This window comes from Pelodiscus sinensis, chromosome 2 (assembly GCF_052426305.1).
Source record: "Pelodiscus sinensis isolate ZL-2025 chromosome 2, ASM5242630v1, whole genome shotgun sequence".
Classification (NCBI taxonomy): Eukaryota; Metazoa; Chordata; order Testudines; family Trionychidae; genus Pelodiscus; species Pelodiscus sinensis.
The window spans coordinates 148,480,666-148,497,109 of NC_143053.1; the positions used below are offsets into that span (position 1 = coordinate 148,480,666).

The window sequence follows — 16,444 nt, forward strand, 5'->3', positions numbered from 1 at the left end:
GTGTAAATTTCTTCAGATGCATTGTGTTATAGTGACAAAGAACTAGGTTAAGAATCAGGAAGTGTTCATACCTAAAGGCCTGCATGCGTACACAATTTGTATCTGCATCCACATCTATATCAGCAAAAATGAGCTGCAGATAGCTGCATCCACAACCGCAGATGCGGATACCTGTGAATATAAAGCAGATATCTTTGGATTTGCAGGGCTCTATCCATTCTATTCCTTTGACCTGCTGTCTCTTTACCTCTTAGTCCTTTTGTATTTCTCCCTACGTGTCTCAATTGTTTGTTTAGATTATACGTTTCTCCTCAGGGCAGAGACTATTTTACTATGAGTTGTTATAGCACATAGCACAATGGGATGCCTGCCTAGGGATGAATCATCATCTTTAACTGAAACTTTCACTTTGCTGTCAAGGGAAAAGTTTGGAATTTTCCTTGACCCTGAGCTAAATCTTTCCTCCTTCATCTCTAGACAATCAGCCAAATCTAGCCTTACTTTGTTCCTGCTGAAATTCTGAATAACAAAATACTGTAATGGTAATCCTAAAAAACTGCCATCTCCAAGCTTTACTTGGTATATGATATTGCACATAAATGAGCTTAATGCCCAGATAATCAGCCAGAAACTCAGTAAGTGTTTGTGTGTGAGGGGGATTTGCAAAGAAAGAGCTGGTAGTCAAATGGTCAGAGGTGAACAAGCCTTAATACAAAGGTATTGTATTGGTCATTGTAGCCAGCCAGAAAGAGAACCTACTCCACACTGTTGGGATGGGCTGTCACCTGAAATGAAATGTTCTGTTTTCAAATCTTTCTAAGACTGACTTCAGGAAGTCCAGACTGCCACAGGAAGCTTGGTCATATAGTATAGCCCCTGTCCTGCAGCATCCTCACTGATGGTCTTAACCATTTCATTATGCTCTCCTAGGACTCAATATTGTGAGGTGCTAAGTAACTTATCCTCAGTCCAGTGTCCCTTCAATGAGACTCTTCATGTGCATACAGTTAAACATGCAATCATGTTTTTCTGCTTTGAGACTAAAGTGGTCAACACCTTGCAGGTTTAAGTGCATAATTTTCAAAATCTCCATGATCTTTCTCGGTTAATATACGAGATCAGTAATAAAAGGGAAAGTGTTAATGATTCACTTCTATGTAAGAGAGATGCATTTTCAAATTCATCTTTCTTATGTATGAATATATTTTACACAGTTTAATGTCTTCATGCTATCAAGGCTAGGTCTTTGGGACAGGGACCACCTCTTGTGTTTGTACAGTGCCTAGCACAAAGGATTTAACATGTACTTGACTAGGGCTCCTTGGTGCTATGGATAATACTACTAGTTGTAATAGTCCTACACCTTCTGAAATTAATAGCATATGTCTCCTTGGCTTCTATCCAGTGTTCCCTGTAAGCTGACTATTTGGGAAGCTGCTCAGAGGAGATTCAAATTTTGCCCAGCTGATTAGCAAAGAACATCGGCACATGCCTTATTCTGCAGATGAATGGAAAAAATTAGAGGAAACATCGCTTCTATCTAACCTAATTGCTTATGTATAAAGATCACATTGATCACTGGAGTGTCCCTGGGTGTCATTCACAAAGTAAATACAGCAAATTTTCATTTTTAACTTATCTTCCTTTGCTGCCATTTAAAGGTGATGACAGAGGTAAACCTCCCAGATCAAGGGAAGAATGAAGTCCTGTGACCCCCAGGGAGAGTGGGGGAATCAATGGGAGCAGGACTGATCTTAATGAAAAAAGGGAAGTGTTTACCCAAGTTCAATAGTATAGAGTTTTATGGATTCTATTTAAGAATGTTGGTTCTCTTCAAGAATGTTGCATGGACCGGGCCAAGGTGGGGATGAAAATGAACAAGAATGTTTTCTAAGAGAATTTCTGATTTCTCCAGGGTCTCCCTGGGCCACCGGGCCCTCCAGGATTACCAGGTGCTCCAGGAAAACCTGGTTCAAATGCAGAACCCCCTGGATCACCAGGGAAAGATGGACCTTCTGGTGAACCTGGCCCTCCAGTGAGTATCATGACTAGTCATTAGTGCTATACCTCAGTGCAATTTGCAACACAGCTGTGGAAGTTTTGCATGTTTCTTAGGCCTGGTCTATGCTAGACCCAGAAGGTCAGCTTTATGTATGAAAGTCCAGCTGTGCAAATAAAGTAGCTAGAGTTGACTTACCGTAAGCCGAGCTTGGCACAATCCACACAGCGGGAGGTTGAAGGAAGCAAATGCTCTCATCAACTTCTCTTATTCCATGTGGCGCTGTCTGGGATTGTCTTCAGCATTTGATTTAGCAAATCCTCACTAGACTCTCTAAGTTCAATGCCAGAAGACCGATCACCAGTGCAGCAAGTGGAGGTGTAGCCTTAGAACGCTGAGTGTTGTTGCTATTTTAGAATGAGCAATGGTAGAAGAGCCCAAGATTTGATGGAATTCGCAATTTTGTGCCAGGTTCTTTAAAAAGGCAAAAAAGCCAAAGGACCATATTCTCTGGAACAATTTGCTGCATTGATTCATTCCAAAGAAGTGCAAAAGCAACGAAAGAATATAGGTGAATGTGGACCAGGCTGATGAAAAATGAAGGATGGTTTTACTGAAGTTTAATGGGATTGGCCTTCCTTGACACTTTCAAGAAAATAAAGCTGAGAAGCAGTTACATAATTCAAAATGAATTTATAACTTAAAGCTACCATAGGACTTTTATCTCATTGGGCTTTCTCCCTTCTTTTGTGTCTTACCCAGAGATGAAAATTTACCCTTTACACCTAGGGTACGTCTACATTGGCATGATCTTGCACAAATACTCTTTAATGCAAGAGTTCTTGCGTTAAAGTATTTGCGCAAGAGAGCGTCTACACTGGCATGTGCCTTTGTACAAGAACATCCGTACCAGTGTAGACGCTCTCTTGTGCAAGAAAGCTCCAATGGCCATTTTAGCCATCAGGCTTTCTTGCGCAAGAAATTCATGTTGTCTGTCTACACTGGCCTCTTGCACAAGAAGAGTTGCACAAGAGGAATTATTCCTGAGCGGGAGCATCATAGATCTTGCGCAAGAAGAACTGATTTCACACATTAGAACATCAGTGTTCTTGCACAAGAACTCCCCGCCAGTGTAGACAAGCAGCATGTTTTTGCGCAAAATCATGCCTATGTAGATACAGCCCTAAGAAACACTTAAAGTGCGATCCTACTTTAAAAGGTGACAGTAACAAAAAGTGTCATGATGTTGTATATTTATTGTTACTGCATGTTAAATATGCTCAGGTAACAAGAAAAACAGTAACTAGTAATTCTGTAACTACTAGCTTGTTATGGAATCTGAGAGTCAAGCTGGGTTCTTCTCTTCTCGCACATCACCACTGGCAACAGAAGTTCTGACACCCAAATATGACCTACTGCAAGCCCTCTGTCTTCAAATTATTCTCTGTGACTCCATTGCTTTCAGTGGATTTGCTCAGTTGTAACTGGTGCTTTGTATTTAAAAACAAACTTTTCTCTCTGTCTTACTTGTGTGGGTTCTTCAGGGATAACATGAGTAAACTAGGGTCAGCAGACATGATTCTGATTACATCATGTAAGAAAGTAATTATTGAATGTAACCACTTTGTAGAGTAGAGTAGAAGGAGACTTTGAAAGGTCCAGTCCTGCTCCTGAACTGAAGCACAATTAGCCCACTAAAAAACTGGTGCCCACATTAGCTTGTTTTTTCATCTTTTTCTCAAGTAATGACAATTATACTTGGAATGACTTAATGAATCAGAACATACAGATTCCCCGTGAAACGAGGTTTACAGGATCAGTCAGCAAAGGCTTCCCCAGGTGACAGATCCGCATCTAGACTGCCGCGCTGTACCGGATCAGCTGATCGTTGACACAGCGTGGTGGACATGTTTATTTTAATGAAGCAGGGATTATTTAAATCCCCACTTCTTTGACTATGCCGGGTAAACTAATTTACATGGCTCCGTTGACGGAGCCATGTAGTCTAGACATACCCAGTGTGAGCTTTGGGCCATTTTGTAACACAACCCCAACCACCAGCCTTGGGCTCAGCAAAGGACCCAAGAACATCAGTGGCAACGCACTCCATTAGTGCCCCCCACAAGATACTGTCACAAAGGGAATCTCCCAGTTTTAAAGGGAGCTCTTTGTAATGTGTCACATTTCTTGTTCCAGAATTCCACATTCTGCCTGTATTTTTTACCCAATAAAATTTCTCCTTTAGGTTGAGCAAGGTTTTTGCAAACCTAAAATGTCCAGTAGTTTTAAAATCATGGCATACATTGAAAAACAGACCAACTGGCATCTGGATCCATCACCTGCTGATTTCTCCACTCTTCTATACGATATTTCTTCTAAACTCCAAGTTTCCCACTGTGACCAGAAAGCCTTTAGTGTGGTAGAACACCATCAAAAGGACTTCACCCCACAGTGGCTGTGAATACAAATTGATTTTCCAGTAACACACTGTCCTGATATCAAGATCCTCACTTAGGGAAGCTTTTATTTGTTCTGGGGTCCTTTCCTACAACCCTATCCTCAATGTTCCAGTTGATGAAACAGGAGCATGGGCACGTCTGTGAATTAGAGGAAGTGAGCCACTCCCATTACTTCGAGCAACTACCAGTAATTCTTTGCTCTTCTCTTTGGGGCAGGGTTTACAGTTTGCCTCCCAAGAGAGCTATCTAGCTGCTGGTAAAATTATATCAGCATTACCATAAGTATGACCAGGCTTTGTGCGATTGCAAAATCATAGCACTGCAGTTTCTCCAACCATCTGGCAAGCTGTCTCTTGGGATTCTCAAATTTAAAGAGCCATTGAAGGGAAACATGATCTGTCCTGATCTCAAAGTTCCTCCCATATAAATACCAGTGAAAATGTTCTACTTCTAGAAGTTCCTTTCAAGTGATACAATAATTTCTCTCAGGAGAACTTAGACTTTTGCTGTAATAAGCAACCACCCTCTCAAATCTGTGGTGTTCTTGTGTCTGTACTAAGCCCAGATCATAAGTGCTAGTATTTGTGACCAGTATGAAAGGAGTTTTGAAAAAAAATTTAGAGCAAGGGAGGAACAGACTTTATTTGACTCCTATATATCACTCTGAAATCATTGAAATGTTTTCCGTTTCTCACAACCTATGCAAAATCACAAATAAACTTCCTGAGCCTTATAAAACTCTGCACATATGTGAGTGTCTAGACAGTAGGCCAGCTCTGTTCAGCCTCCGCTTTTTTTTAGTCAGTGGAAATTCCCTCCTCACTACTTGGGAGCCCAAGGTAGGTTATCTCTTTTTGAAACAACTCAGACTTCTTTGGATTCAGTTTCAAGTTGGGTGCCTTCAGCTTATCACCATACTAGACCCGCAACAGCACCAAGGCTGTCATCTATTTGTGGTAATGAATAAGAACCTTTTAATATGACTTCATTTAATATTATATAGTCTACACAGAATCTGGTATTGCCATGATGCTATTGGGAAACCTACTCTGGTAGGTATGGCACTTACACAAACAGGAACACATCTAGCTGTGTAACATGAATCATCTCCTTGCCATTCATGAACAATCAATAAGGAGGCTCTAGCCAATTTTCCCCAGCTTCCCATTCTTGCACCCCAGAATGGTGCCATTTTGCACTGGTCAGCAGCCTAGCCAGTGTAAGTCCAGTATCTAGTCTGCTCTTCCCTTAGTGTGAAGAGGACATGCACCAGCCTTTGCAGTCTGAGTTGAGATTTCCCAAGCACTTCATCTAAAACACCCAGTGTTAAGTAAACTATACAACAGATTTATTTAACTACAGAAAGACAAATTTTAAGTGATTATAAGTAGTGAGCATACAGATCGAAGTTGGTTACTGTCGAAGCAAAAACACGCTCCTCTCTGTTTAGGCGGCTAACAACTGATTTGCTTTATTGATCAGTAAAGCAAAGTGAGCCAAACGTGGTCCCAGCAAAGTCGGGCCCAGTAAAGCTGCTAATACAATCAATCCTAGTATCTTTATACCCTTAACCAAACAGTCTGACGTCAGGGCATCCAATTACAGAAATCCTCAATTAAATTTGGAAAAACAAAGCCTTATCAACAAGATGGCGGACAGGTATGAGGGAGTACATCTCCTGTCCCAACCAGCCCAATTAACACATACCAATAGCCCATCCTGTAGGCCTCTTCTCACAGGGTGTCAGAAAGTTCACTCTGGTCTACGTGCTTGACAATGGAACCTCGTATGCTAGCCTTCCCCCTGGTTTCTGCTGTGCCTGCAGTGGGATAGTTCCTTCTCCTCCTGGACCTTCTGGAGCCCTTTGACATGACCCTGGCTTTTTTAACTGGAATAAAGGGGCTAGAGTGGGGAAGGAGTGAGGATCTCACCCAGAGTTTATCTTACTCTTGGCCTAGATTAGGCCAGCCATGGAATAGACAGTGGGTTTTACTACAGCATCACTGCCATCCCCCACCATTCAAAAACTGAGTCAGCCTCTCCCCCGCCCTCCAAATCATTCAACTGTCTGAAAAGGCATGAGATTTTAAATAAAATGTGTCTACTTTGGCATTTAATCCTGTTGTGTGTTATGTCAGTCACATTCTTGCGCTTTTCTCTACAACCACACTGGCAAAAAGCTTTTCTAAAGAAAGCTAAGATTCTTACCTAATCATGAGAATCCAGGAGCTGGAGCCTGAAGAAACACTGAGTATCATAAAACTTGCAATAAAAATGTTAGGAGTCAATAACATTGTTATAGGACCTTAATGATCCTATTCTTTAAATACTTATTATGGGGCATAGACCTATTGCCATGATTGGTCCAGTTGAGAAATTCTTAAGTGCTACACTGAGGGTGTGTCTAAACTACAGGGTTTTCTCAAAAAAAGTGGCCTTTTTTTGAAAAAACTTCCCTTGAATCTAGACTGCTGCCACGTTCTTTCGAAATTAAATCGAAAGAACGCGGTGGTATTTTTGACCGCGGTAAACTTCATTTTATGAGGAAGAATGCCTTTTTTTGAAAGTGCTCTTTTGAAAAAAGGCATTCTTGAATGCAAACAGGGCTTTTTCGAAAGAGAGCATCCAGACTTTTTCGAAAGAAGTGGTTGTAGTCCAGATGTAGCCTGAGTAGAGAGAGTTTAAAGTAGCAAGCCTTAAGGAGTTAAGCATGTGCTTAACAGTATGCACTCTGGCACTTTAAGCCTATGTATAAGATTCAGGACTGGTGCCTAGAAACATAACTATGCAAAGGGATTTTTTTAACTACTTGGACTACTTTAGTATTTTTTTCCCTCATTCTTATATTCTACCAACCTTTGAACAGATTTAAATTTTATTTGAAATGCTTTTATGAAGACAAAGCTGAGCTATTTATAGCTCTGTAGCTGTGTCATTGCCACTTCACTGACATGAATTCAAAATATTGCTTCTTCTCAATGCTTGAAATTAAAGCACTTGTTATAGGAGTTTTGTACTAGGAATCATCACAAAGGTTCCTTTGGCATTGTTTTGCAGAACAAAATATACAAAGAGAGAAGGCAGAGATTCCTGTCCATTTTTTTTAAATACTGTCAAGTGGCTTTGTCAAGGTGAAACATTCTATTTGTGAATGTATTGTGAAATTATAATGATTCTGCTTGAGTCTGGGATCTCTTTAGCACGGCTAAAAAAATTGTAAAACCTCATTTTGTTATCTATTCTGTAGGTGTCATTTTATTATTTAGATGTAATTTTTTTAAAGATTAAGCAATTCATTAAGGTAGTCTTCCATTATAAGGTCAACCAGGAGGAGAGGGAGAGAGGAGAGGAACAGCCACAAAAAAGAGAAATAATAATTTTTGACCAATAAGAAATTCAGCCATGGTACTACAAATGAGCTACAGTGAACAAAATGCACAGCAGCTACATTTCATAAAACATTATCAAGAAACTTATATAATCTGGAAAAAAAGAAATTTTGGAAAGAGGAAAATCATTAGAATATTTCAAGTGGTTTGGCCTCATAGTCTGTTAACTGATATTTTGAACAAAACATTGTCTAATACCACACCCAAAAAGGCCAGGCCTTCTGAGGAGTATAACTGTAAATCTGAAGAGTTTCACTAGCAAATCTTGTCAAGACAATCTGTTACCTTAGTCTATTCTTTGCTGCATTTGCATATTGCTGTTGCAATTTTTGCTTTGCAATGCGCTTTGCAATGCTTTTGTATGCTCAAGAATGAATGCAGCAAGTTCTGGAGGTACAAAACTTCTGAACTTTTTTGAAATTTCTGAAATATTTTTCTCACTAAGTGGTACATAGTTGTTGACACATTCTTGCACTGTAGCAAGAATCAAAGATTACTAGATATTGTGGGACTTTCTTTATAGAAGAAAGGCAGATTTAGGCATAGACCATTTCAATTCATGATAATGTAAACCCAGTCCTGCATGATGCTGAGTGCTTCCTGAGATTCTAAGTCTATGTCTACACTATATCATTTACAGCAGTGCAGTTGCACTGATGCAATTGCGGCACTGGAGAGCATCTGGTGAAGATGCTCTAAGTTGACAGGAAAGAGCCCTGGAATGCAATTTCAGTGGAAGTTTTTTCAGGTCGGATACTGTTGAGACTATAAGCCACCGCCCATTTTGCAGTCTTGTCTTGCATGCTAATTCTACTTGTTAAATTCCATTTCAAGTGGCCTCTCTGAGTCAACTTGCTACTGTAGCAGATGTTGCAGTATAATCAGAGGATTCTGCATAACCAGGCCTCTCTCCCACAGCTATTTCCTGTGAGTCAGGTTTCTGCCATAGCTCTGACATAATTTTGAGAAGTTGCCACTCGAGTCCACCGCAAAGCTATGCTCTTTAGCTTCCAGTCTCTTTCCCCCTCTCCTTTTCACTGCCTTTGCACCAGAACCACATTGGTTCTGATTCAATCAGAACCCTCTGCAGCAATACACAGGAATCAGGATATGGCCCTACAATAAAAAACAAAACATTGTAATCCTTATTACTGACAAGCAAGTTACTTAACGGTGATATTTTGAACAAAACATTGTCTATCACCACATCCAAAGAGATCAGGCCAGATGAGTATAACTTCAAGTCCAAAGAGTTTCACTAGCAAATCTTGGCAAGACAATCTGTTGCCTTAGTCCATTAATTGCTGCATTTGCATATTGCTGTTGCATGTTTTGCTTTGGAAAGCACTTTGAAATACTTTTGTATGTTCATATTGATTTTCAGTGTCTTGAGTATTGCTGTTGTCCATCTAAGGAAGGTGAAGTAAAAACAAATTCACCCTGATGTGAAGATTAAAAGAAAATGAAGGAATATATATTCTTTACATTCATATTTTGACTTTAAAATTAACTTTTTGCCTTTTTAATAGTCAAATTTCATTAGCTTTGGTATTAAACTGCCTTGTTACTATACAGTACAAAAAGAAAACCAGATACCACAATAAACAATGTATACTTCCATTTGGATGAGCCTTTGAATAATATTGAACCAGGAGGTTCTATGGGAGGCCCACGAGACATTTTGTTTACTGTTACCCACGCAAAAGGTTGCCAGATTCTCTTGGTTTTCGGTCCGCATAGTTTTTTTTCCTACTGGCATTACAAAAGTGACATGCACGTAAAGCAAGGGCATGTGAAGTGAGGTGCCTGCTGATTGCACACAATATTATGAGGCCCGTGTGCTCGCTCTGCCTCCAATCAAAACGCTGCTACGGTTCAGTCAGCACACCCTGCAAATTCTAGGTATGCAAGCACAGTTAATAAAGCTACCCTATCCCAGGACACCGTCTTTGTCATGACAATCTTGTGGCCCACTAAAATGAAGGAGGCCACTCAAGTGACCCACTCGGTGGCCTTGGTTGCCCTTCAGTGCCTTAGTCTATTAATTAGAAAGCAGAAATAAGTCAAATGAGTCTCCTCCTAATAAAGTAAGTTTGCAGAGGACTTCTGCATGAGAAAAACAGACCATAACACCATCTGCTGTAAGAAGTGTCCAACTGTTAATGGTACATGCAGTACTGCTTTATGGCTGCTGTGAAGACGGAACATTGCAATAGCTCCAGCCCTGTCAAAGTACATAACTTCACTCACTTTGAATCATCAAATGACTTTCAAAGGAACTAGTCAGAGTGTAAAGTTAAGCATAAACCTTTGGAGATTTCAAGGCCAATCATCTCAATCTGTAAGACCCTTACTCTTGTGAGTAATCCCATTACCACCAATGACTAAAAGGGCAAGGCCTATTCATATGACCAAGGGTGTCGCCATTTGATCTAGCACACACTGAAATCATTGTCAACTCTCCGTTTATGGCACAGGATGCCTGAACTTCTGAGGCAATGAGCACTGTCCGCACCCATTGAAGCCCTTGAAGTGCAACCACCTCAGAATACTAGGCTCTGTGCAGTCACTAATATAGATCCAATTACATTAGCACTATGGGCTCAGAACCCTTCCATTTAAGCTACACAGTCATCTGATGGCTCTGTGCATGTGGTGTTCCAATTGTTTTGAGACAACTGCCTAATTGTGGGGACATACTGAGCTGAATAGCTTTGTCTAAGCATGTATCTTGCTTATGTTAATAGACTTTAGTTTCTTCTAAAATCAAGGAATTTTAAGACCTTGTAGAGAAATTGATTTTACTAAAATTTTGCAGATTTCATGACTCAGTGTTTCTCGAAGTGGTTGCCAGCCCGCGGTGGGAAAGTTGCTAGTGGGCTCTCACTGCATTGTTTACCAAATGGGTCCATAGCCAAGGAGCCTCGTGGCTCCCATTGGCTCCAGTTCACCGTTTCCAGCCCAGGAGAGCTGGGAAGCTCTGTGGCAATAGATCCTTTAGGTGATCTAAGATGCACCCGCTTGCTAGAGGTTTTCCCAAAGTGGACCCGCAGCCCTCTTTGAGAAACACTGTCATGACTCTTTGATATGCTGTGTAAATCTAAGGGTCAATGATAGAACGAATCCTCTTTTAGAATAAAAATAATTAATAATAAAAATCCCTAACTCTATGATTAGGCTGTTAAAATGAGCATGTTAAAGGAGCTCTGGGCCTGATTCTCTGCTTCCAAATGGATTTCCATACCAATGTAATTCCCCTGGTTTTAGTGCAGCTATTCCAAAGTTACACTGATATAAATAAGAGGAAAATCAGGAGTGGCCCTCTGTAATTTATATGTTTAAGTAAGTTGCTCTCCTACCCCTGCAGCTATTTCAGGATTATGCTTGCATTCAGCGAGGCACTAAAGCACATGTATAACATAAACATGTAAGTAGTCTCGACTCCAGTGGGATTACTCATCTGTTTAAAGTTAAGGTCATGCTTAAGTACCTGAATCAAGGACTCAGTTATTTAACAGCTTTCTTATTGGAAACAAGTCTTAAAAATGTTTGGATCAAAACTATCTTTAGTAAGAGGAAATATCATTTTTACTAACTGCTTTAAAATGCATCAATTTTTAATCGCGTTATACAATTTTGCTTCTTTTTTAAATGTACATGAAGTTAAAATAGCATCTTACCATTGCATCTTATGTCAGCATTCATATGGTTACCTTTCTTTAAAAATAAGTTTTGAGTGCAATTTTGTAACGAAATGATGCAGAAGAATTTAAATGTAAAGTAATAGCATACTGGAGATTACTTAAAAGCTTCAAAGCACATGTGCCACCGTAAGACAATAACTTCAGATCATTGTACACTGCATGAGTAATAATTATACTCATGAATAAATAATTGCAATTTTAATGCTAGTCTAACGCTTTCAGCCAAAATATTCACTGTACAATATAAAATAGGCCTACACCATCATGAAAATAATTCTGATTTTGTTAGTGTTAAAAATTTATACCATATCAATGACAGTGGGTCCTGAAGGTAAAAATGGAAAGTGAAGAGGGATGTGTGGTAAATATGAGGCCAGGGGTGACTATCCTAAAAAGCGCCAGACAAATGTAATAACTTTGGGGGTGCATTGCCTCATTCATTTAATGGCCCAGTGTTACATTTGGAAAACATCTGTCACATTCCACAATCTGAATTCTCTATACAGGCTGCCGCTTGAAATGCTACTCCCCTGAGTGGGTCCTCATTTGGTGAGTGACTATAGCAGGCTCATCAATCTCTAGGTGAGGCCCAGCCACCACTAAATTGAGAGCCACCCTGATTGTGAGCACTGGAGACAGTCTCCTGCCCTGTGTTCTTCTGCCCAGCCCAACGGTGGCCTTCAGCAGCCATAAAGAGGAATTATAGGGAAATTCCTGCTCCCTTCCTGCAGCCCTGGGCTTGAACACCCTATAAAGAGAATCTCTGGGGAATTTAGCTACCAAACACTTAACAAGTCTCTATGAGCAGGTTCCTAGTGAAACATTTCAAAGGCTGATAAATTGGGCTAAATTTGGGGACGTTTTAATGGGGCTGGCAAAAGGCACATCCTTGGCACAACTCACTTGCCAAATTTCAAGTGCCTGCTCAACACTTGAAACCATCAGTATCAAAGGCACTGTTCTGGGCTGCCCATACTATGTTACATTTTTGTGAAGATCTAGAAGATAGAGGAGGAAGTAGAATTTCCTGTTTGGGAAAGGTCTCATCATGATCTGAGCACAAAGCAGGGGCCTGACAAGTCTCGTGTTCCAGTCTGCCTAGCTTTTAATTCTTTCCCTCTACCTCTAGCTCCCCCTACAGCTCTTTGTGTGTGTGTGTGTGTGTGAGAGAGAGAGAGAGAGAGAGAGTGGTTTTCCTTCAACATTCTGTTCTTGGATCTGTTTCTTTTTAACTTTAATATATTACTTTTTCTTCCCTCACTCTCTTTGTTTTATTCTTCCTTCCACCCTACCCTTTCCCATTCCTTATTCTGCTCTCTCTTCTGTGCTTGCCAATGTCTAGATTTTCTTTCCCTTTTACACTGTGTGGCTGAATTTCCTCCTTTTTTCTGTTTTCTTTTGTTGTCTTTTATTTTTCCTTTCTTTTCCTACAGTTCCTCCTGTCTCTCCAGTCCCATTCACAAGGGCCAGGCTCACCGACAGGTGGGGAGGCAAAGAAGGCAACTGCCCCAGGATCCAGCAATTCAAAAGGGCCCAGGGCTCCAGCTGCTGCCATTGCTACCATAGTAGCAGCAGTCAGAGACCCAGGTCCTTTAATTTGCCTCTGGAGCGCCATGCACTGCACTCTGGGAGGCTCTGGGGGCTGGCTATCCCCAACCCCACCCTTTCTCCGTGTATTTCTGCCCCTTCCGGGAGCACAGAGTGGTCTCCCTTCTCTGCTTGTCCAGGGGCCTGGAAGTTCTGTTATCCCCTGATAAGGGCCCACAAATTCCCTTCCCCATTCTTCCTTTCTTTCTCCAAGTACCCCCTCTCAGGTTCACTTAATGTCTGTGGGCGCCCACTTCTTAGAGTTACTCTGCAGTAGCATAAAGACCAACACTACATGAATAAAAACTCAGAAATACAACTCATTGGAGTCAGGTTACTAGGGCTTGTTTATTTTTAAGCAGTCAGAGTTCAAATAAATTTCTTTGACTGTGGTGTTTTCTTTGCAATTGGGACAGATGCTTATGCTTACTATCATTTGCAGGGGCCCCAAGGACCTCCTGGGCTGGATGGAATGGTGGGTCCTCCAGGAAAGAAAGGAGAAAAAGTAAGTTAAGAATCTAAGGGCCCAGTTCAGCATAACATTTTAGTTATTTCTGAGTGGCAGCAGTCCATGAATAGTTTGCTGAATTCAGCTCCTAAGGCTTGTTAAACATCTCACAGGGCCATTTGCACAACTTTATAATGTCATGTGGTGTCCAGTCCTGGTTTTTCTCAATAGATAATGTGCAAAATATGTGAACAATTCCATGTAATTCATCCATAAAAAGGCAGAATAATAGTTGTGTTTATGTAAGTAAAGTCTATGGGAGAATGAAACTCATCCCGCCATCCCAGACTGGCATATAGTTGCCTCACAGCACCCTGCTGCAGTCCTTCCACTGCATTTTTATGGGTTGGGGCCACCGGAACCACTTAACTTTGAATTCTATAGTCTTTTCTCTTTTTCACCTTTTGCCCTGCTTATGTGAGGGCAGGTGTAAACCTCCTGTATTGTCCTCAGTGTTGTCTACATTTGCAATTGGTCCTGAGTTTTGGAGTATATAGTGTTTTCTTAAAGCTGACGTTCCCAGGGTCAACAGATTGCATAAGAATCTCTGTTTTTATGGCAAACGAATAAATGTCTGCCCTTACTGTTGCAGAGAAAATTTGGAAAATGGGACAGAAGTGCACAGTAAGGGTTCACAAACAGATGGCAAAGAAAAGAACACCAATATTTTCTTTTTAAAAAATCTCATGATTTTTTTAGCCAGTCTCATGATTTTGTTGAGGCTGATTCATGAGTTTTGTATGTTCAGGTTTGGCAATACTGTGGTGTACATGGAGCGCTATGGGCCACTGTGTGGAGATACCAGTGACTCTCACACACAACGCCGAGATGGACCAGAGAGAGTTCAAATAAGTTCCTTGTTCCAGAGCTCAGAGCTTATTCTTGTGTCCTTTGTAGTCAATGGAAAAGTTCCCATGACTGGTTACAGAAAATTAAATTAACCTGCATATCGGGTTGTAGAGTAAAAGTCTGTAGGCAAGAGGAATTAGTTGGAAGAAAGACATTTTCATGCAGAGCATATTCATCAGAAAGGGGGATAAGGCCAGTTGTCTTCCACACTATATGTATCTGATCAGAATTAAATTATAAATGAAGCACTACAAACGCTACAGTTGCTCAGAGAGCTGTCAGAGCATAGCAGCACCATCAAGTCTGCCAAATCCATTTCTACCTGCTGAGAGGAGTTTTACATGCTTCCTGTGGTTACTTTTTCTAGCAAATCATTCATTATTTATCTCCTATAGTTGTACCATTGGGGCTTATTCTATCTATTGAGTCCTCATACAGTCAAAATTCCCACTGTCTGCTTGTATAGGGACTATAGTATTTGGCCAGATATGATATATATTGCTATTAACACGCTGTGGGTAGAAAAAGCTGTTTTCATACTCTGGATTTCTTCCCGTTCTGTAAACTGAAGAGGAAGAGAGCAGCAGGGGAAAGAGATGGAGAGAGTGAAAGAGGAGTCAGTAAAAGCTGAATAAGGTAAAAGAATACATTCAGAGAACATGAGGGCAGAAAAAAATCTTGTAACTCTGCTTGTTTATATCAGGGTTCCTGTATCCCTTTCAAATAGAGATTTCCCACAGATGAAGAGTACATCAAATCTAGCTCCCAATAAGAATTTTGCCATTGACTGCAGTGGGATGAAGAGTTCATCCTTGATATTTCATTCTGTGTGGTCCAAACCTCTAAAACCCTGCTGCAATAATCAAAATATGGATTGCTCACTGACCACAAATCATGCTGGAAGCTCTAGTAATTTGCAGATGTAATTACTCAACTGCAGGCTATTGTTGATTTTAACTAGCAGGTTTAATGCTTATGATATCCTGATCCCAATAAAGTCAACAACAAAGGTATTCACTGAATTAAGCAGAGCATATATCTCTGTTCTCTATGCCTAAATCTTTTAATCCTGCTCAATTAACTGGCATTGATTTTATTTTACAGGGTGATCAAGGTCTTCCAGGTGCAGCTGGTCCAAAGGTAAGAGGATTGAGCTTTGTTTATTTCTAGGAATCAGATAACATCATCCTTCAGAGACAGCGTGTCACATATAATTTGGCATTGTATTCTGCCTATCAAAAGTTTCCTGAAAACAGTTGAAAGAAAACCCTTATAAACCAGATTAACAAAATGAAAAATATTCATAATATTTGGAATTTTTATTTTGGACCAAGGCTTAGGAACCAGGGGACCTGGGTTCTTGTTCCCAGCTCTGATCTGCTTTGTTGGGGCTAATGACTTAATCTCTTATTGACTTCGTTTCACAGGTATAAAGCAAGGTAAACCCCGTATCTCAAGGATATTGCAAAACTTAATTCAATATTTTCTTAAAAGTGAGAACCTTGGACGGAAGAAATCCAGAAGATTATTATTCTTCAAACTAGTTATCAGTGAACATACTTTTCAGACAATCAAATTCTGTAATCATATCTACCTGTTGCAACTACTCAATAAAATCATGTTTCCCTTTTGCTTTAGGGAGATGCTGGAGATATTGGATCACCAGGCCCAAAAGGCCAGGCAGGTGATGATGGCCAGCCTGGAAAGCCTGGACTTCAAGGACCACCAGGACCACCTGGCCCAGGCTATGGGTTTGGATTTGAGGTGCTCTTCTGTTAAAAGGGTTAATCGTGTATACAAAGTTATTGGATTCAATGGAAGGACAACATGCTCTTTAATGCGTTTCCTGCCTAACTATCTTAATAACAAATCTGATCACACTGAATTCTGCCCATAAAGGTTCTCTTCAAGTTTATTTTGTTTTCTGCCAGTCTACACAGAAGTTATTC

At 40.5% G+C, this 16,444-nt stretch overlaps 1 protein-coding gene across 5 annotated transcripts in view; it reads left to right on the top strand.

Annotated features, from left to right (window-relative positions):
* COL15A1 (collagen type XV alpha 1 chain) overlaps positions 1-16,444 on the top strand; it is a 268,400-nt gene that overhangs the window by 149,650 nt on the left and 102,306 nt on the right. For all 5 annotated transcript variants that reach the window (XM_075921580.2, XM_075921581.2, XM_075921579.2 and 2 more), the window contains 4 exons: positions 1,916-2,035; positions 13,581-13,643; positions 15,600-15,635; positions 16,134-16,259. In XM_075921580.2, coding sequence (XP_075777695.2) covers positions 1,916-2,035; positions 13,581-13,643; positions 15,600-15,635; positions 16,134-16,259 — 345 coding nt within the window. The remainder of the gene's footprint in view (positions 1-1,915; positions 2,036-13,580; positions 13,644-15,599; positions 15,636-16,133; positions 16,260-16,444) is intronic.